We start from the raw sequence: 22,335 nt of genomic DNA on the forward strand, positions 1-22,335 counted from the left end.
TGAGATGGAGAGGCAGGGAATGGTTAGAGTTAGGAGGCTGCTCTGTGCTCAGATAAAAAGGGATGAAAATAAACAGAAGGATGGGAGGAACAAATCCAAGAGCCGAGAGAACCTGGGGAAGAGCTTCGTGTTGAGGAAGTCCCAAGACTCAAGTCTGGGCTGTGGAAAGACAGGTGTAACAAGGCCTTGTCCAGGCCGAGCACTTGGGAGTGCAGGACTTGAGGCTCAAAGCGAAACAGAAGCTAAAGCCCAAGACTGGATTCAAGGAGGCCTACTGTCCATTCCAGGGCAGCCCAAGAATTCATTGTGGGTGTCAAGTTGATGAGGACCTGGGAAGGTGGCCAAGCCTGACATTCTATCTAAATTTATACTTTCTTCTATTTGAGCTATTCTCTGCTGGGAGAGACTTTTCTTTTTCTCAAAACCTGACTGAATCAGTCAAGGAACATTCCGAGCAGCTGCTCCAGACCAGTTATTGCTCTGTACAGCAGAAATGAGGATGGGAGAGGAAGAGGGATGTGCAAACAGCCAGGGGAACCAGGAGCAAGGGTACTACCAAGCCCAGGAGTATGGGAACCCAGAGGCAAGGGTCTTTCGGGGAAAGGTGGAAGGAAATGTTGCTACCCCGAGCCCTGGGCGTTGCTCTTTGAGTGGATGCTCTTTTCCCTCCCACGAGCACAGGAGGGAAAGGGTACCTGGAGGAAAGGCCCTGGATACACAGGAACACACAACACTAGGCAGCATAGCTCAGAAGACTCCCTCGTGCCCAACCTCACTGAGCACTAGAGAAATGGGAGTTCAAGTGGCACCATCCTCATGGGGGGCTGTTGTCAGAGCAGGAGGTCCATAGTCACTGGGTGTTGATGCCAAGGTTGACACATACTCATCCCGGCAGGTCCACTTTAGAAGCAGTTTGTCAGGACCTGGTAACATGGGGTCATTCTGCTATAACTCACCCTAACTGAAGGCAACTGGAGAGTACTGGCATTTTATTTGGGAAAACAGAGACCTTTGGTTGGGACCAGGTGGGTGCTCCAGGAGGCAGAGATAGGGCAAGGTTTTAAAGATAAGATTGAGGATGGCCTTAGATTTTTTTTTTCTTTTTTCTTTTTTTTGGAGCTGGGGACCGAACCCAGGGCCTTGTGCTTGTTAGGCAAGCGCTCTACCACTGAGCTAAATCCCCAACCCCGGCCTTAGATGTTTTAAAGCAGTAATCCTTGGTTACAATGATGCCCTGTGGCACCAACTCCAGGTTGAATGAATGGGGTTGCTAGGCAGAAATCCTTGAAGACATTTTTTTTGCCAGAGGCTGCTCAGTCCACTATGCAAGCTGATGGTTCTGGTAGTCTTTCGGGATGGCTGTTAGTGGGCAAGGTATTAGGAAGCCTTCTTTCATAACCTCCTACTTGTACACCCTTGTTTTTAAACACAAGCAAGTACCTTCGTTTTGATTCTGCAAAGCATGGTAAAAGGACACTGGCTGGCTTCAGCAGCCCTTGTGACACGTCTCTGTGTGTGAAAATGTCAATGCGGATAGCCCTAAACACATGATTATCTTACGTACATACATAGGAGAGACTTTGAAGAGACTCCAGAAAATGGAACCCCAGCTGCCCCAGCTGTGTGCACGGGCCTGTGTCACTCCCTCAGCTGACGTGGCGGGAGGGTGGTGTTTGCTGTACCATGGTCACTGAAGCAGGACAGCTGGACTTTTCGTACTTTCTGATATTTATAGCTGTTTCACGTTGAGAAAGCACCCAGTCCTTCCAGTCTGTGTAACATTGACTTGTGTATAGTTGGAATAAAGGCTTAGGGTACATTGAGTCTCCTAATTAAGGAATCTTGAGTGGGGCCTGTTGGCACAGACCTATAAGCCTAGTTTCTCCTAAGCTGAGGTAGAAGGATCTTGAGGTCAAGATCTGGTTGGGCTACAGAGTGAGTTCAAGGCCATCCTGGCCGACTTTGTCTCAAAATGTAAAGAGAGCTAGAGATGGTAGCTTAGTGGTAGAGCGCTTGCCTGGCCTATATGTGACCCTGGGTTCCTCATCTTTGCAGTCAGAGGAAACAAAGGATGTTGATACCCTAATGTCGTTTTTTTCTAATCTGAACTTTGTTAGAGTATTTGCAAAGTTTTAGACATGTAAATATGGAGCCATAGCTCTAAGAAAAGCATCTTGCTGTCTCTAACTTTAAAAAAAATATTTAATGTGGATGAGTGTTTGCCTGCATGGATGAATTAGGGGTACCACGTGTGTGCAGTGCCTGCAGAGGCTAGAAGATGGCATCCTCTAGAGCTGGAGTTAGAGATGATCATTAGCCACCGTATGGGTGCTGGGAACCAAACCAGTCTTCCGCAAGAGCAGCAAGTAGTCCTAACCACTGAGCGGTCTCTCTAGCCCCAAAACTCCATCTTTTTGCTCGTTTTTTTTTTTTTACCCTCTATGTTAATCCCAAAAATGGGAGAAGAAAGACCATAACCCAAACCATCATGGCCAAATTAATTAAAGCTAGCAACTAATTAAGCAAGCTTTTGTATTTGTAAGCACTGGCTGCCTCCCCCCAAGGTAGGAAGCAAGAGGTCGGCCTTGGACAAGAGGAGGACGAGGCTTTTGTAGCTCAGGGCTAGGGAGCTTCCACATAGGGGTTTGCCAGGCAAATAGGTGGGGTTACCGGAGCACAGCAAGTTGGTCCTAACAAGGCTGTCATAACAACAAGTGGTTGTGACAACCTTTTGAAACAAAGGCAGGGCTGCAAGAGGGTCATCCCAACTTTCTGAAACAAAGGCGGTTGCCGTTTCCTGGAACGGGAGTTAGAGAACCATTTGTAGCTAAGGGTACCAGCGGGGCCTACCCCAATCCTTGAGAAACAGATCTAAGAGTAAACAGGGATGAGCCTCATTTTTCTTCACTATAAGATGGGATTTAAGCCTGGGATGGGCGGGCCCATCCCCCACTCCCAACCTTTCGGTGGGTGCAGGAAGCAAGCTGTGGGCAGAACAATCCAGATTGACCTTGGGACAGTCAAGGTAAAATCGGACTTGGGAGACACAGTGCCCTTGGTCATCTTGAGGGTTTTCCTTTGCTTGCAGAAAGCCAGCCTGGAGGCTGTGCCTGGGTCTTCTCCAGGACGGCCACAAATAATGGAGAAACCTAGGAGGAGGGATCAGCAGGGACTAGCAGGGACCAGGATGATTGCCCCAAGATCCCAGTGGGGAGCCACCCTGAAACCGGTGCTCCACAGGGAAGCAGGGGCCAGACTGCTGTGGGTGGGGATATGACGTTGCCAGATTCCACAGCCAATGGCGGCAGGGATGAGTGTGACCCAGCAGGCCTCCAGTGCCTGGGGACTGTGTGGCCTGGTGTGCTCTCTGCTACCCTGCTTGCAGGCATACCAATTGACTGCAGGCCTCCTGGGGCTGGCTCTGGAGAGCTGGGGGTGGGGTGGGGGCATCAGCCTTGCAGAGCCCGCAGGCTCAGCAGGCTAGATTAGGCAGGCAAGCTGTGGTGGAGGAGCGAGTTAAGTGTTCAATGAGAGATGCTGGCAGCATGCTAGGGTCACGTGGTAAAAATGCATGGAGCTGCTGGGCACTTCAGGCTGCTGGATGCTGAATTCGCCTTTGCTCGTTCGTATGGAAGCACATCCTTGCAGTGGCTTGTAATTTTCTAGCTGAATGACTTCAGAGCGGGCCCACTTGGGAATGCAATTACCCTTGTGCTGGAAGCTCCACAGAAGTCCATACACAGAGGAATGGACAATGCCAGACATTGCGACAGTCACCACAGGGCCCATTACCTGCAGCCTACAGTTGGTTTGAATGTCATATGATGGCATTCTTATGTCCTGGAGGCCTGGGGATTGGAAGGGACTGGTCCTAAACTGCCCTGCTGCCAGTCATGTCGGAGGGACGAGTCTGGCCCACTGGATACTACACGGCCCTGACTTCAACAGCCTAAACCCAATTAGTTTTGCAGGTTTTTAGCAAAGGTCCTAGCAAAATACAAAAGACCCAACTGAGGATTCAGTGTGTGTGCTAGAGGCTGCATGCATGTTCTGAGCAATGATTACTTAGTCCTAGGGGAAGCTGAATTGGAGCTACTTAAAAGTGGCCTTTTCAAAGGCAGGGCCCTGTGCAGGGATACAACATGTGGCTGTGGAGAGCACAGTGCTGAAAAAGGCTCCTAGGCCATCTGGGTTTGATAGGAAAGGGAGCTGTGGTTGCCTAGTGATGTCTGCTCTGAGTTTAAGAGGCTGTGGGTGATTAGTGATGTCTGCTCTAAGCTTAAGAGGCTGTGTGTAATAATAAGTGATGTCTGCTCTGAGCTTAAGAGGCTATGAGTGATTAGTGATGTCTGCTCTGAGTCCAAGAGGCTGTGGTTAGTGTGGTCTGCTCCAGTGGCTCAAGTGTGTCACATCTCAGGAATCTATTTGTCAGGCCTCCCAGGTTCCTGATGCCACAAGGGGCTTTCTCCAGTGTTCTCTCCTTTGCACCTCCAGGCAGCAGCTCTGGAAATAAGTAACGCCATGCTGTTTCCACAGGAAAAAGTCCACGGGAAGATGTGAAGGAATTGAAAGCAGGAGCCCAAAGTGAGACATACAACATAATTACAATTAATTACATGGTGATTTCTACTTATAACTATGTAATTGAATCGTAAAAGATTGTAAACAAATTTAAATATGTATATGGCAAGGAAGAAACTGGAAGGAGGCAGATCCTGGTGCTCACAGTGGATATATTTTCTTTTCTTTATGCCTCTATTTTTCTGCAATGACCCACATTCCCTTTCCAAGCAAACATAAATTAAGTGTGAGTGGGTGTGTGCATTTTTAAAAACGTTACATATTTGGGGATTTGGTGACATGCTTTTTTTTTAAACTTCATAAATTCACAGGAAACATTAATTACTCCTCCTGACATAAATTTGAAAGAGCTGCTAAGGGCTGCTCCAAACTGCTGGCTTCTCTGGGGATGAGAGACTCAGGCAGCGCCCTTGCCACCACCCATTCCAGTTCTAAGGCCTTAACCTGAACGCGTGAGCAAAAGGCAAGAGTTCCCGGGAAATCCAAAGGCACCTGCTATGGTTTGAGAAAATGTTCCCCAAAGAAAGACAGGCTTCCTCAGCCTCTCTCAGCCCCCTGATATGGGGACCGGTGGGAATGGCAGTGAGGGGTCTTGTGAGCAGAGGGCTTGCCCTTACAGGGTGGGTAGCGGGACTCCAGCGTTTCCTTTTCCTCTTTCGTTCCATGGCCAGCAGGCAGATGCCCTTGCCCCACTTTGCCTCCTGCCCGCAATGTGTTATCACGAGCTGAAAGTAGTGGGGTCCACAGCCTGCAGACTCTCCAAAATGATGAGCTAAAACTCTGTAAGTTGATTGCCTCCGGCGTGTGGTGCAGTACCAGGAGGCTTACTCAACCCCAAAGCCTCAAAGAGAGGCACAGGGCAGAAGACTTGCAGAGCATTTGCTTATGAAATAACCTCACTTGAGGACGTTTAGAAACTTCCCAGTACCTTCCAACACAACTCGGAAGACTTGACGTCTGTGGGATAGAAATAATGTTACGGAGCAGCGAGAGAGTACCTGGCCCCAGCAAGAATCCATGATTCGGTGGCCTCCTTCCTGTTGCCATAGCAGGACACTGAAGCCTGGACAATTTATAATGGAAGGAGAGGTTTTTGTTTGTTTGGTTGGTTGGCTGTTGTTGTTGTTTTGCTTCCCTTTGTTTTGTTTTTCCGTTTTTCAGTTCAGAGTTGCAGAGACCCAGGAGTGTAGTACTAACATCGCTTTGGCACCGTAGCCTCAGAGGAATTAAACCTCCTCTGGAATTTTAGGGAGGTGAGCCTCATTTAAAGCATATTCAAGTACACGGAACTGACCACGTTCCTAACAGGGAAATGAACCATGTCCATGGAGGCCTTACCCCAGTAGCTGGTGTATGCTTAAGCATTGGACATGTTGTTCTTTTAAAAATAGAATTGTATTTGTTATAACATACACACACACACACACACACACACACACACACACACACACACACACACCTGGATGTCTAGTGTTTTAATAATGTGGTTTATTAAGAGCCAAGCCACCTGCATTTTCTAATCACCCTTTTAGTGCCACTATGCCTAGTCTGGTTGCCCTGTGTCTCCCAGAGTGTAGATGGAGGCTTAGGCAGCGCTAAAGTCATCAGGTCAGCGAATTGGGTGGAGGTCACCTGGCACATTGCCTTGTTTCTTAGGTAGGAAGCCACCACAGCTAGTACATTGCAGAGACCCACCTGGCTCACACCGCAACCCACATAAGTGTTTAAAGCCAGACTGACAGGTATAGATTTCTATGGAAAGACATTTCAAGGCATAGAAGGGGATTCAGGGAATGGCCTCCAGGTCTTGATGTAGCAAAGGCAGGGGACCCATGCTCTTCCTTACCGTTGACAAAAGCAAACCAGTTACAGCATAACGAATCTCTCTAAACAGTGAGGAAGGCCACAGTACTCTGCAGGTCGACCCAAGTGGATAAGTGTCCTGTTCCCTGGTCCTGAGGGGTTACGGTGATGTTCAGGAGCTCATTCGTCAGAGTGGCCCTCAAGTGACCCAGCCCGTCCGTCAGAACACCCCTTGCTGCATGTAGAGATAAACAAGGGGCATCCAGGAGCTTCCAGGCTCAACACAAAGCCAGCCACCAGAGGCCATGTGGAGTCACAGGAAGATAGAACATGCAGATCGCCCTGGAGGCTGCAGCTTCTTTTAGACCAACAGTTCCCAACCTTCCTTACGCTGCGACCCTTTAGTACAGTTTCTCAAGTTGTGGTGACCCCCGACCATAACATTTTGTTGCTACTTAAAAACTGTAATTTTGCTACTGCTATAACTCATAATGTAAATGTCCGATACATGGGATATCTGATGTATGACCGCTAAAGGGGTCGAAATCCATAGGTTGAGAACCATTGTTCCAGAGTATTGAACAAAGGGGAAAGAGGGCAGAAGAGGAGGCAGGCATTCTCTAGCACTCTAGTAGCATGAATAGACTCTTCTAGAATTTCAATGATTCTAGGAAGGCACATGGTAACAGGTCCAGCCCAGAAGGCACAGAACATGTCAGCCTCCCTTGTCTTCTCTTTCTGGGAGCATTTTAGTGAGAACAGTGTGTGCACATCTCAGGGAGAGTATGGGAGCCTCACCAAATGCTTGACCATCTCCCTCAACCCCTGCTGACTTGTTAGGCACTTTGGGCAGACGTCTGGAGGTACACAGGGACTTCAGCTGCACTCTTCAGGGGACACGAGGCATCCAGGAGAATGGTAGCCTCCCACTGCTGTGGATGGTGAACCTTGAGGTCGCTGTCAGTGCAGATGTAGGTAGAGGGGGACAGCATGTGGCTGGCGGGATGTTCCCCGTTGGCACCACTGTCGGGGTTGTTGTCCATTGTCTTCCTTGATGACCCTTACTGACTTCTCTGCCTCGGACTCTCCTCGGTCTTCTGTTTCAGTGTCTGGGGACTGTCAAGAACGTACAAGTTGGGAGGACAGGAATATCAGAGGCAGCAGCCTTGTGGCCAGGCTGCTGCAGGTTTCGAGTGCTCTATTTTGTATTAAGTAGTAGGATGCTCTCAGAAAACTGGCTGCGGTTCTGCCATCGTTGCAATCTTGTTTTCTTCTTGGAAAACGCCTCTGCCTTTTAGTAAGAAATGAAGGTTGGGTTTCAATCAGATGATTCATGTAATTCCTGTCGTGTTTGCAAAATCTCAGGCCTCCCTGCCAGCCCTTAAGGCCTCTTCCTTTCTTTGTGCCAACCCTGATTTGTGCACAGCTCCACACTTGCCTTGAATGCCCCAGTGTCTGTGGTTCCACCTGCTCACTCTGTTCCATTTCTCTAGAGACGTGTCTGTGTGGTAAACGGGGTCATCTGTGGGTGACAGGAGGCACTGTGGGCTGATGCACAGAATGGAGTTGGGTGCTTTTCTGCATAATTGAGTAAACAGCCTCCAGGACTCTAGGGGATACTCTAGAGGGTTCTGCCCATCCATCCATCCATCCATCCATCCATCCATCCATCCATCCATCCGTATATCTGTCATCCATCCAACCTTTCTTTTAACTGTCCTTCTGTTCATCCGTCCATCCATCTGTCCATCCACCTATCTATCACACCCACATGGCATTTATGGCTAAGAGGCTGTGCTTCTGGGTGAACCAAATACAGAGGTTCTAGAACCCCTGCGGGGAGTGATCAGCTCACATTGGAAGCGGCTCAGGACTTCCATGTTTATAGGGTTAGAGGTCAGCTCACACCAAGTCAAAGGACATAGATAAAGTTGGGGCGCTGGAGAACGAATATATATTTTGTGTGGTTGGAAGATAGGGTGGGAAAGTGGAGGGCAGGGGCAGGAGGCCAGAAGAGTAAGTGGTCGTCTGGAGAGTGACCCAGTCACCCACCATGATGTGACCACCGGCATAGCACTGCGATTCCTTTACATGGCGGTCGGAATTGCAAGTCTCTCTGGGTTCAAAACATTGGCTGTGTGAGCTCAGGGAAGTTGGTTAGCCACTCTGAACTTCTCTCATCTGTAGCATGGACACTAAAACAGTTCCACCTCAGGTGGATTTTTTGAGGGCTCAATGAATTAACTTGTAGTAATATTCCTAGACCAGCACCCAGACAGCCCAGTGGCAGCTGTCAGCAGGGCTGTTTTACAGTCCCATCACTCCGTTGTCGCCATCATGTCGGGTTTCCCCACAGCTCCTTAGTCAGCGGTCACCTCTGTGAGGTCGGCATTACTGATCCACGCTGCAGAGGACAGGTTCATTTCTGTTTCCTCTAGTTGTTTGGCCCTTGACAGGTGCAAACCTGTCCTTATCCCCTGGCCTGTCTCTACTTGAAAGCCCTGCCAGAGCAGCCCAGGCCTCCTGGATCCCTAAGGAGAGGACAGGGGCTAAGTTTGGATTTCAACAGAGCCCAGAAGGGATCCAGCTCAGTTTCACAGTCCTACCCGAGGACCAGCAGATGCATCTTTTAAATGTTTACAGCCATAAGATTTGGAGGCTGCGGGCTAAGAGGCGAATGATGAAGAGTGGGGTGCTGGGAAATGTTCAGGAAGGAAGAGCACACACCACCCCTTTTTGGGGAAGCCCTGGGGGGGACACTGTGCTAGTATTCACTGGTGTCTGAACTTCCCCAGCCTGAGTGGCTCCCAGGGGTAGGGACCAGCGCTGCAGCCCTCTTCTGACTGCACAGTCCTTCCTGTAGATGCTGGTGCCTCTCCAGCTCTGCCCCCTCCATCCTGCTGGTTCTCGGCCTCAATATCTCCGAGTACACGTATGAGCAGGAGGGAGCCAAGTCTCCCCACTCAGAGCCAGGAGGGCATCAGGCCTTGATCCACAGATAGGCAGAGCAAGTAAAGCAGGACCCACCGAATCCAAAGTCCTCTGGGGGACAGAGAGTCCCGGTCCTCTCAGCCCTGGGCTCGGTGTCCCTTGGACGCTCTGGTTGGTGGTTACTGTTTGTTGCCTGTCCATCTTCCCAGGGGTTTGCTCAACCCCTGGAGCTGGCAGCTGTGGCGGACGGTAAGAATGTAAGAATGTGATAGTCTGTGGTCATGTGTTGTTTGTCGTACTTAACCCAAGGCTAGGTGAGACAGAGGAGACACAGCAAAGGCAGAGGGTACTCAGAGCCTTCGGGCACATTTCTGGGCCTTTGAAAAGACCCCACGCCCAGAAGCAGCCTGGAGAGGAAGGGGTTTATAAAGGCGCACATATCCTGAATTCCACAGTCCACTAAGGGAAGAACCAGGGCAGGAATTCAAACTGGGTGGGAACCTGGAGGGAGAGGCTGATGGAGAAGCCATGGGGAAGGGCTGCTTTCTGGCCTGCTCATCGTGGCTTGCTCAGCCTGCTTTCTTATAGAACCTAGGACTCCCTGCCCAGGAATGACACCCACCACCCACAGTGGTCTTGGCCTTTCCACATCACTAAGAAAATTCCCTACAGGCTTGTTTACAGCATGATCTTACAGAGGCCATTTCTCTTTTTTTTTTTTTTTTTTTTTTTTTTTTTTTTTTTTTTTTGGTTCTTTTTTTCGGAGCTGGGGACCAAACCCAGGGCCTTGTGCTTCCTAGGTAAGCGCTCTACCACTGAGCTAAATCCCCAGCCCCACAGAGGCCATTTCTCAATTGAGGCTCTCTCTCCCCTCAGCTGACTATAGTTTGCATCAACTTGACCAGAAACTAGCCAGCACAGGGCCCTGTTTCAGCTATAAATAAATAAATAAATAAATAAATAAATAAATAAATAAATAAATAAATAAATAAATATTCTGGAATTTAGAAATTAGGGGTGTAGAAATCAAGGTCTGTGGAGGTCTAGGGCTAAGCTATGGAGAGTGCTGGACCTGGACCCAGGCTGTCGTGCTGCATATGGGCTGTACATCTGTGGCTAGTTTACCTATAGCGCCATCTGAGGTGGGTGGCAGTAGGCTCACCTCCACCCACTTCACAGGCAGACAAACTGAGGCTCAGCAAGACTAGAACCTGAGCTGTTAGGAAAGGGCAAAAGGGCAAGTTCAGTTTTGCTCAGGAGGAAGCTCCATGCCACCAAGTGAGGGCTCACTCATTCCGAAAGACTTTGAGCCTCTGGCTCCTTTATCTAAGGTTCCAAATGGTTTCCAGGGTGGCCCCTCCTCTCAGGGCTGGATGCCAGGCAGGCCATCTGCTTCTGGGGCCGGCTGCCCCTCCCTCAGCCACTGCCTTCTCCCTGAACGCCTGGCTCCCGTCTGGCTGCAGCCATGGGGATGTTCCAAGGAAAAGATCTGTGCAGTCTCTTCTGCAACCTAAATTTTGTTGCTGTGGGTCCTGCCTTGTCTGCACAAACAGCTCTGCCGATGCTCAGCTCCCGGCCTTTGTGGAGGATGTGGGATGCCAGGGGAGGAGGGAAGGCACCCGACAGCTTCCATTGGCACCTGTTCAGGGCTTGGCTGCATCAGCTCCCTGACAGGCATCCTCCTATCTCCTGGACCCATGATGCACAGTAGCCCCGAGAGCTTAGCACAGAAGTCATATCAGGTCACCACCCTGCTTGGAACCATCTTCTCTTAAGGAAGCTTCCCAGCTCTCCCATGTTGCCCACACCTTGGAAGCCCTCTTCTCTATCCCCACCACCAAGTGAAGCCTGGCTCCTGCTGGGCCTTCTTCTTGTGCCTGGATTTGGTGCCTGAAATGAGGTGCTCTCCTCAGGCCCAGGCTTTTGCTCCTCAGATACCCTGTCCAGGGCCTTCCTCCCAGGCCTGTCTATCCTGTCTAAGTAGGGCTCTCCTGCCTGCTCCCTCCTTGCGCTCATGTATTTCTCCTCTTGCTGAGCTGGGCGTCCTTCCTGCTAGACTAGGAGCCATGTGCAGGCAGGGACAACATTGTACACACATCTCAGAGTCCCCAGAGTCTGGCTCTGACAAGCTCCCAGCCATGCTTCTGGGCCATATTAGGTACCACGGTGACCTCTACCTTGTAAATGAAGCAAGAGCCTCTTCATTTCTCTGTCCATGATGATGGTCAAGGTAGTCGGCGGACTTTCCTGGGGTCATGAGTGACTATAACCAAACCAAGAGTGACTTTTCTTGGGGAGATGTGAACAAACATGGTAAATAGAGTACCTGCAAAAGGCAGAGTCCAGCTTGGTGAGCCAGTGAGGAGTTAAAGGCATGCAGGAGACCTTAAAACAACTGCCATCACCAAAACGTCTCATCCCCAGGAGTGACGGCCTCAAGGATGCTGCACACGGAGTTCCAGGGAACCACCCACTGTACTCGGGCACTTCCAGAGCCCACGTGTCTGGGGCAGAGCTATATGCCGCTGTAGGGCCATAGCAGGAAGGCTCTAGGCTCTGGGGTGAGGGCAGGTATCAGCAGCTACTCTGATTTCAACACTGCAGCAGTCACATGGGCCCGGAAGGCATTGCTCTATAACACATTGCTCTCTTCCACCCTCCCAGCCTCCAGGATGACAGTGACCGCATTTCTCAGCTTCTCAAGCTCTGTCACAGATTCCTTTAAGCAGAAGTTTAGCTCCAGTGTTCTGTGAAACCCCCAAAGAAGCATCTTCCAAGTGGCAGCAGCTTCCAGGGGTGAATGTGAATGTTCCACTGGCAAGCCTGGAGCTAGAGGCTGGCCTGGGAATGGTCATATGAAAACCCTTCATTTTGACTAGTCATCCAAATAGCAGAACCATGGGCCAGGGGCGTCCAACCACTGGGCTGAGTGGGGCACACAGAGGGAGATGGGGAGGGACACAGCATCAGGTATGTGTGCATGTGAAGGGACAGTGCCAGGAAATGGGCAGATGGCAGGGACACAGATGCAGCCATTGGCGGACTCTGGGGCCTCTGGCAGGTTCTGTTTCATCCTGCTTGCTAAACCTGAGACTGCCACGACAGTGAGATCTGGGCCAGGTATGCCGGAGGAGTCCTCTAGCTACATGTCAGGTCGCCTACTCCTCTGCTGTCTTGGGCACTGACATCTCAGTTGAGAAGATGACAGACAGAGCCTCTGTAGTGACAAATGGCAGTGGTGAATGCTGGAGGGGCCTCGTGAGTCAGAAAGCTCAGGGTGGAGGTGGAAAGGGGAAGACTGGGCGGCAAGCAGGAGCCTCGTCAGGTGCAGCGGTGCAGGTGGGAAAGCACGTTCTAGGAGTGCACCCAAGCCAGCTCAAACCTGGTTTGAAGAGAGAACTGTGGGTTGTCTTCTGAACTGAGTGTCCAGGGACATCCATTAAGAGCAGGGCACCAGCCGTGGGGAGGATAATTATACCAAGGAGATGGTCAGACATGAGGCCACCCCATCTCAAGCATTGGTAGCAGGCCCTGATTGGCATATGTGGGAACCAGGAAGGAAGCTCAATAAAGGCCGCTAATCAGCGAAGGAGGGGAGGAAGGTGATGATGTTCCTTCTCAAAAGAGCTTTAAGCAGGGCAACCTGACTTAATTTCGGTTAGCCAGGTATGCTGATGTAACAAAATGAGGTCACTGCCAGATGTAAAGCCCCAAGCTATGAGTCGTTCACTTCCTGTAACAGAGTGTGCCCACTGGAACTGAGGTAGATTTGGCAGGTACGGAGAGCTCATTGACCTTGCTCCCGTGGGCAGCCATGCAGTCAGTTTCTTTCCAGGAGGTGACAGCGGCAAGTTCCTGAAGGCTGCCTTTGTGGAGAGAACCCACAGCTCCCCCAGCATGCACTCTGGGAATGCTGTGACTTAGAAGTGGCTGCTCAGAGGGGTCTCACGGAGCCTCTGGGCAACATCTTGACCTTTGACCAGAGCAGGTGCTTCTCAGCTTTGGCTGCGTGTGAGCCACGAGGAGCCTCTCCAGCTCCAGACCAATCGGACCCATAGTCTCTGGAGAGGGATCCACATGACCGTGGTTTCAGATGCTCCCCACTGATCCTCAATTAGGGCTGAGGTTAGATGTGGCTGGAGTGAAAGGAAACTGTACAAAACAAGTGTCTAAGCCTCTGTCACATATTGATCAGGGGTGAATGCTATCAGGGCGTCAAGTCAGGCGTGTGACAATGGCACCTTTACTGTTCTTTCAGACCCCAAATGACTCCCCTGAAGTCCCCCGCCAAGGCCCATAGCTGTACTCAGGAGCCGAAACATTCCCAAAATCCAGCCTGACCACTTTTCTGTTAGTAACCGTGGGCTGAGTCACCACAGAAGCCACGATCCCAAGGATAGGCACCCCTAAGGCAGCCCTGGGGAAGAAAAATCCTTGTGTATATGGGGGAACGTTGGGGACCGAGGCACACTCCACAGCCGCTGAGAGAAATATGGAAGACACCTCACTGCTGACCCCAGGAATGTCAACCAGGCAGGTGTCACTGTTGATGTCCAACAGCTTGTGTATCCGTGGGCCACACAGGCTGAGGAAGCGAGTCTCCTGTCTTTAGGAAGGGGCAGGAAACACGTATGGCAGAGGCGATTTTGCTTGAAGATTAAAGCATGAATAGAGCAAGACGGACCCGCACTGTTGGCAGCCTGCATGGCTGGGCTGGGAGGACGACGGGAAGAGCACAGCTTTTGAGTGGGTCGGTCGCTTGCCCCAGCCTGTGTGTCGGGGCTGGCCTGGGGCGCAAGGCTGGGGTAGCTCTGAGGTCCGTGCCTTAGAGCTCAAGTCGGGGCAGAGAAGCCAGCAAGCAAGCACATGGCCACTGCTGCCACAGCCTGTGTTGAATGGTGGGGTCTGGCCTGGGCACAAGAGCCTAGAGAGGGACTGGGTGAGTTTTGTCTGGAGTCCTGTGCCAGGACTGGAGCCCTTTAAGCCAGGAGGTGACATATTCTGATTGGTGTCTTAGAAGCTTAGACACTTAACATCTCTGAATTCTACTCCCATTTGCAGAGACAACAGCACCACAAATAGTAACAACAGAGGATTAAACTCCTTTCACATTCAGTTACCAGGGGGACTGACAGGCAGTAAGGCTGGGTGAAATGGTGGCCCTGGGCCTTACCCTGTCATCATGGGCAGGGACTTCTCACCCAAAGGGGACTCTCACTCTCCACTATGGGGTTTCTGCTTGAAAACTGTGCCTTTCAGTATCCAAGTGCCCTGCACCGACACCCAGAAAAGAACAGTCCTGGTGAGGGTGGCACCTGCTGGCTGCCAGCTTTCTGCCAGGACTCAGCTTAGGTCAGCTCCCAGGACCACTCAGGCACCGGTTTTCCAGGTGAAGAGGTGCATTCTGGTGGAATGGCCCTTCCCAGAAAGAAGGCCAAGCTGTGGCCTCCATCCCACCAACTCTGGCTGCATTTTAACACTAGCGCCCTGGCTTCCTACCTGGAGCTGGCGGTTGGCTTCTGACTCACTGCTGGCTTGACCTGAGCTCCCCAACTGCCCCAACTGTCTTGTCTGTGGCTTTCCTAACCACTTCCTCCTTATCCTCCAGGGCCCTCATCTTCGTGTCCCATGGAGCTGGGGAACACTGTGGCCGTTATGACGAGCTGGCTCAGATGTTGAAGAGGCTGGACATGCTGGTGTTTGCCCATGACCATGGTGAGTACCTGCAGTTGCCACACGGGCTGGCAGAGAGGCCTGGCCTATCCCCTTCCTCCTGCCTGATTCTGGTCTCTGGGTTGAAAATCTACATGTGGCAGTTACATAAGCAGGGCATCGTGTCTGACCAGCAGTCACTATCAAATCAGAGTTTGCAGCCAGGCTTACTGGAGGCTGAGAAACCAAAGTTGAGCCTGTTTATCCAGAGCCTGCCTGGGCCAAGGAGCCCTGTAGAACATTTATAAAGTCTCTCTCTCTCTCTCTCTCTCTCTCTCTCTCTCTCTCTCTCTCTCTCTCTCTCTCTCTCTCTCTCTCTCTCGACCACAGTTTTCTCCCAGAGGATTTCAGATGGTTGCAGTAAGTCAGATTAAATTTTAATCTCAGATGAACCAGCACAGGTTTATTAGCAATAATCATGCCTCGGATAAACCTCATCGGCCATTGTGCAAAGCTCCAGGTTTACAAAGTGTCTCGAGTATCTTTACACATGTATGTATGTATATACATGCACGCACGCATGTGCATAGCTGCACTGTGCAGCACTGTTACAGAAGGAGGAACAATTTATTTGGGCTCATGGTTTCAGAGGTTTTGGCCCATCGTGGTGGAACAGAACAGAGCAAGCCTGCACTAAGGGCCTCTTCCTCCCCTTTCAGGTTCCCAGACTAGGGGATGGCACCACCCACATTTCAGGGGTGTCTTTTCTACTTATTCATCCTCTACTGAGTTGTCAACAAAGATTAGCAACCACCATGGGTGTGCACACATAAACACGTCTGCACAATGCACACTTACGTCCATATGTGTGGGAATGTTGATGTGCAAGTACTTATAGGTACACATATAATTGCATTCACATTCTCATATGCACACACGTGTCTACAGGTTATGCACATATATACATAACAGGCGTGCACAGATACACCTCCAGGCTAGGTTTTTTTTTCTCTCTTTTCAGGTAACAAAAACCCTACTAATGGTGCTGGGTTCGTTTCACAAGTCAATATGCAAAATTCCAGCTCTTCTTATACTAGGATTTGAACCTAGATCCTCAAATACACTGGGCAAACACTCCATGACTTTCTATACTCCCAACCTGGTACGCAGCCCTTGAGTTGTTTCTATGGTGTTCTTGTGACTCAAATGTCCCCAGATTAAGTTCTCTGTATGTCTCTGAAGCCAAGTTCTCAGTGACAGCATGGTCATCTCCGCACTGCCCAGTATGGCTCTCCGCCATTCTGCCCCGATCCCAAAATGCCACTTTGTGTATCTGATATGAGGGTAGATAATTAAGTGATGTTGTTAGAAGAAGGGACGGGGGAGCCATGGCAGTGGCTTGAGTCTCCTAAGAGAGAGAGCTGAAGCCACACAAGGGAGAAGCTCACTCGAGACAGATAGCCTGAGAGGTGATTTTTGTCCACAAAGATCTGTGAATTTGATTTGCCAGGAGCCCCTTTTAAGCCAGATGTATGCACATGCCTCAGTAATTGAGATTATTAACTGAATTCTTCCCTGTTACAGCTGTGATGGTCTCTGCTGCTCTGCACTCAGCCCTGGTTCTATTTGTGAGACTTTGTTTGGCAGATAATATTCTAGGTTATCCCCGAGGCTTTTGCTGTGGGGACTCTGTCATTATTAAGCCCAACACTCTGCACACTAGAAAATCCTGAGACTGGAATGTTTGTCCTGCTACATCCATCTCCATTAAAGTCAGTTGTTGCTGTTGTTGTGTGCTGGCGACCCCTTGAATTGTCGCCGTGAGCACCCTGAGTCTCAGGCACCTGTCTTACAGCTCAGCCTCAGCCAGTTACCAGATAAACTGATAAGCCAGATGAAGTCAGTGGGGAGGCTTTGATTATACTGCCTGGCTGTGGTGCTTAGAAAAGCACGTTTAAAGCATTCTTTTTTTTTTTAAGAGTCCAAGGAGAAAAGAAGCAGCCTACTTTTGATGTGGCCACCAAAAATAAATGAGTAAATATGAAGTTGCAGCAGAGGTCTCTGTGATGTTCCAAATGTCAGGCAGGAGTGGGTGCACTCACCTGTTCCAAGTTCCCAGAACGGAACACTGGGAATACCTCCGCATGTGCCAAAGCGGGGAGTCCAAGTCAAAAAGGGAACTGGGTTGAGCATGTGTGTGTATGCACATGCATACGCCTTCTCTCCAGACACAGGGGCACAGCCCTCACCCACCCCCACACAGAGAGGTTCCAAGTCCCCACTTGATGGCAAGTCCAAGTCATCTAACCTGGACCTTACTGAGCCATCCAGATCTTAAGCATAAGACCTACCTTCCGTGTGGGCCCTGATTCTGTCGGATTGCTGAGATAACATGGAGAGAGGAAGGGTCTAGCTGGGAGCCAGGGGAACCCCTCCCCTCAGGAGTCAGGGAAGACCAGCTGCTGTGCTGTATCCCCAGCTGTGCCGTCCCCAAAGCTATGAACTGGGATGGCCCAGCTGGGGCTGGGGGGGGGGGCTCTAACCCAGGCATTGCTGCCTTCAGCTGGGTCATCTCAGACCTGCAGAGACCGTGGGGAGAGAGCATGAAGGCAGAGACAGGAAGTGTTCAACCCAGCAGCTGGACAGACAGCTCACAGCAGATACAGTGCTGCCTTCCACGGTGCTATTTACAGACGCGGGTGACTATAACCCTGATGTTGGTCCATGGAACCCTGGAGGTCTCTGCTCAGCCGCCTGCCGGCTTCTCATTAGCTGCGTGCGTCCCCTGAGGCTGTGCTGTGGCTGTCTGGCTGGCCCTGTTTCTCAGCTTGCCTGCAGATAGACATTTAGCTTTGCTTTCTGTTTTATCCTTTGGAATTTTTCAGAATGGCCTCACAGGTTTGGATGGGTTACAGGAAGGAAAACCATGACATTGTCCATGCCAGCCTCGCGCTAGGCACTTTTCCTATGTTATCTCAGAATCCTCCTAAAGACTGTGGTTAATATCCCTGTCTCGTAAGTGGAAGATCTACGGTTAACCCAGGGTGTTGCTAGCTTTGTCCTGGAGCTATATATGGGTCCACTGTGTGGGACAGAAACCCAACCACAGCAGCCCATGCTGTAGACACCCAGACTTTGTCCAGGTTTGCCCCACAAATGTTACAGATGTTACAGATCTGTAGTGCTCACCCCTATGGGCCCGTTTTCAGCCACCTGTTCTCCCACAAGGAGTATTGAGCAGGAAGTCAGGAGGAGGGAGGGGCTGAGCTCAGAGCAGGACAGCAGACCTTCCTCAGAGATCTGCAGCAGGTCCCAGCTGGATCCCACTGACCAGGACTGCTTCTTTGGTGGTAGCTAGCTGCAAGGGAGGCAAGGAAACGAAGTTGTCAGCTGCTGACCCAAACAGTGCAGGGCTCCTGAGAAGGAGGAAGAGGACAGTCATGGCTGGGGTTCTCTGTGCCACAGCACACTACAGGCATTGCCACTCCGAGTACACTCTGGCTGCTCCACATACTTTTCTGTAAGGTCTGAGGTAACAGCTATTACAAGCATCATTGGTAATATGGGTTCAAACTCCTAACTGCACATTTGCTCTGGATGGGGTGTTGTAAAAAGAGGGGTACACTGGCACAGTAACGTACAGCCCAGCCTGCCCCTCAGTCCAGCAGCCCTTCTCCAAGAGCAGTGGTACTGGTCGTGCTGGGGGCGATGGTTCTCTTAGTTGAGACAAACAAAGGCCATTTTATTGACCTGTTAATTGGTCCCTCTCTCAAGCACAGAACCTGTCAATCCATCTACATGTAACCCTGGCACTGGAAGTGTCACTGGTGTTTGTTGAATGGCTGGAAGAATCTGTAACTTACATTAAATGAAACAGAGATGTTTCAGATGTGAGCTGTGGAACTTGCACGTTGTATATCTATAAGAGCAAGACTGGTCACCATCAGGACCCATCATGGAGTGGGTCTGGTGTCTAAAGGTCAGGGGAGCTTGGAAATGACGTGAGTGTATGTCCCGAATGGGGGAACCACACACCTGGTATTTGAGTACCAAGGCGATGACTGGTGTCTCTGAGCTACACTGGTATCCCCAGATCCTGCAGGACTAGCAGGGTAATAGAGTCATACCACATGAATAGGATCTTACTGGACACGGAAGGTGTCCTGGTTACTGTTACTTTTGCTGCAATGAAATACCATAGAGGAAAGCAAGTTGGGAAGGAAAGAATTTAATTGGCTTACACTTCCACACCATACTCCATCACTAATTAGGTCAGGACAGGGACTCAAGCAGGATGGAAACTGGAAACAGGAGCTGATGCACAGGCCATGGAGGAGTGCTGCTTACTGGCTTGCTCCCTGTGGCTTGCTCAGCCTTTCTTATGGAACCCAAGACTACCAGCTCACAGGTGGCACCACCCACAAAAGCCTGTCCCCTACCCCCATCAGTCACTAGTTAAGAAAAGGCTTTCCTACACCCTGATCTTATAGAGGCACTTTCTTAATTGAGGTTTCTTTTTTTTTTTTTTTCTTTTTTTCAGAGCTGGGGACCGAACCCAGGGCCTAGCAAGCGCTCTACCACTGAGCTAAACCCCCAACCCCTTAATTGAGGTTTCTTAATAGAGTCTCGGATGACTCTAGCCTGTGTCAGGTTGACATTAAATTAGCCAGCACAGGAGGACTCTGACCACTGAAACCCCTGGGTGGAGACTGATGTCTGCCTCCCTAATTCTCAGATCCTGGTGTTTTTGGTCTTCGGTGCAGTCCAGACACTGAATTTTTTTCCTTCCTTCCTTCCTTCCTTCCTTCCTTCCTTCCTTCCTTCCTTCCTTCCTTCCTTCCTTCCTTCCTCCCTCCCTCCCTCCCTTTCTGTTTTTTGTTTGTTTTTGAGACTGGATTTCTCTGTGTAGCCCTAGCTGTCCAGGGACTTACTCTGTAGACCAAGCTGGCCTAGAATTCACAGAGATCCACCTCTCTCTGCCTCCCAAGTGCTGGGATTAAAGTCATAAACTACCATCACCCAGCTCAGCAATTCTTGGTTAACCAGGTGAGTCTATAGCAGTCCAGGTTGAGAGCCAGGGCAGGGGAGGCAACAGAGTCTCTCTGATCTGAAGTAGCATGCGTCTTCTGATATAAAGCTCTGAGCCTGGAAGCCAGGCTTCTGAGGAGGGGGGCGGGGATCCAGAACAAGGTCCAGCAAGAAGTGATAGAGGCAGACAGAAGTTGTGGGGTGCCAGCCACACCCTGCGCAGGTAGACACCAGAAGGCAGTTTCCTGTGACTTTCTAAACATAGCATAAGTCACAGTGGGTGTACATACACTCAGTGGGTCTGCAGCTGCTCTCCTTGGCCTTCCACAAAGGCCTGCTGGCCAGCAGACTGCACAGAGGCGGTGAGGAGGGCCTGTGAAGGAGGTGTAACTCCTGCCATGAAGAACAGACAGGAATCTTCTGCCCATGGCACCTTAGAATGTAGCCATTAAGTCTCACTTCTAAAGCATTCTGCCTTTCCCAGCAAGCTTCCTTCTGTCTCTCTGACACGCTTGTTAAAAATACATTGTCACTAGGGTGTCGCTTAACATCAGAGCACCTGCTCGACATGTGCAAGGCTCTAGGCTCCGTCCTAGACCCACTGGGAGGAAAGAGAAAGAAAAGAGGTGGAGGGAAGGAGGGAGAAATGGGGAGGGGGGTGAGGGGAGGAACAGAGGGAGAAAGGATAGAAAGAAGAAAGGGACTGAGGGAGGAAACTTGGGAGTTTGCTGGGCCCGGCTTTCTATTTACAAAATATAAAGAAAGCATCCTCGGCAAATTAACAGTGAATTAATTATCTGCAAATATTTGAGAGAAAGTGCTAAAGCAGGATTTAAAAAAAAAAACCAAAAAACTGAAGCCCTCAGCTAGGGTGTGAGAAGAGGAAGTTCAGAGGGAATGGCGGTGGGTGTTGGTGATGTTATTCTATGGAGGGGTGGGCCCCACGAGGACCTAAAGAGGCCTGAGAAAATCCAGGGGCAAGCCCGAAGGGGACCTGTGGGGGTTTCCACACAGGAGTCAGAGCTGATTCGGGGTCCAGTGTGATACACTCTGTTAATAAAGTCGATGGCTGCCAGCTGCAAGTCATGCGTGTCTGTCAGAAATGCTTGAAAATGTGTTGGCACATTTCTCGCCTTAGTAAATACGAGCGTGAGAACAACAGAGGAGGTTGCTCGCTGATGCTTCAGAGTCCTCAGCTGACTTGGGGCGACAGGAAACCTGATGAGCTGCAGTGAACCCCAGCCCACAGCCCCTGGCTTCTTATCTCCCCCCCCCCTTCATGTCAGTCTGCATAATCCAGTTGCACATAGGTTTTTTTCAGCCAATCTCTGATGTGAATTTGTAGCATAATGCAGTTATTTGTCTCCTCTGTGGCAGAGGTGAAATCCTGCCAGCCTGAGTTGGCTCCTCCATGAGCTCTGCAACTTGAAGGGGTACTAGTACCCCCAGATTTTCACATCCAGCTGGCCTATCAGGATCTGGGCACATGCATGCCAATGGGCATAGGCTACCATGATGCCAATGCTGCTGGCTCCGGATCCCCTGTGGGAACCAAGAACTCATAGAAGGATACCCTGTGTCTGTGAGACTCAGCACACATCAGAGGAAGCTGGCTGAGGGAGGCAGGGCCAGGGATGAACCTCAGAGTTTGGGGCAGGATTTCAAGGGATGCCTTACTATGCAGATGAGGCTGGGATCAGCGACTGTGGGTTAGAAAGGTCCAAGCGGGGATCCCAGGCCTTCATTCCATGGTAGCTTACTAACTACATGTCCAGCACTGTCTGGGGCATAGAGACAAGTTACTGGAACATGCTAAGCCTCGTCAGACTGTGAAACGTCTTTGTCTTGAATTAGAGTGCTGACTAAATGGTCACGCAAGTGGAAAGGAATGCTTTTGTTTTTGCTTCTCCATATATAGTACCACCTGACCTTGAATCCATAGTCCTCCTGCCTCAGCCTTCTGGGTGTTGGGGTTGGGGGGGCAGACTATGTCCCCATCTTAGTGCCGATGGAATCGTTACCAGAGATTCTGGTATAGAATTTGTTATTGTTTGGTTCCAGAGTCTCCTCAAAGGCCCACGTGTTGAGGGCTTGGTCCTCAGCTTTGGGGAAGTGTGAATTTTAAAAGCTGGGGCCTAGGGGGAGTCATGGGTTGGGGATAAGAGTTGCCTCTCTTCAGTGGTTCATCCAGGAGGGGAATAGCTGTGCCCATCAAGTACTGCCACTGTGATGTGCGACCTCCCATAGGTCCAAAGCAAAGCCAAGTAACCAGAGACTGCCTGAACCCTCCATAACCATGAGCCAAAATAAGCTGCTGCTCCTTGTAATCTGATAAACCCA

General features: G+C 50.4%; 1 protein-coding gene across 4 annotated transcripts in view; it reads left to right on the forward strand.

The window, feature by feature from the left end:
• Window positions 1-22,335, forward strand: part of Mgll (monoglyceride lipase) — a 102,021-nt gene that overhangs the window by 24,954 nt on the left and 54,732 nt on the right. For all 4 annotated transcript variants that reach the window (NM_001398597.1, NM_138502.3, XM_087656302.1 and 1 more), the window contains 1 exon segment: window positions 14,924-15,030. In NM_001398597.1, the coding sequence (NP_001385526.1) occupies window positions 14,924-15,030 (107 nt within the window).

Source organism: Rattus norvegicus, chromosome 4, assembly GCF_021556685.1.
Source record: "Rattus norvegicus strain SHRSP/BbbUtx chromosome 4, alternate assembly SHRSP_T2T, whole genome shotgun sequence".
Classification (NCBI taxonomy): Eukaryota; Metazoa; Chordata; class Mammalia; order Rodentia; family Muridae; genus Rattus; species Rattus norvegicus.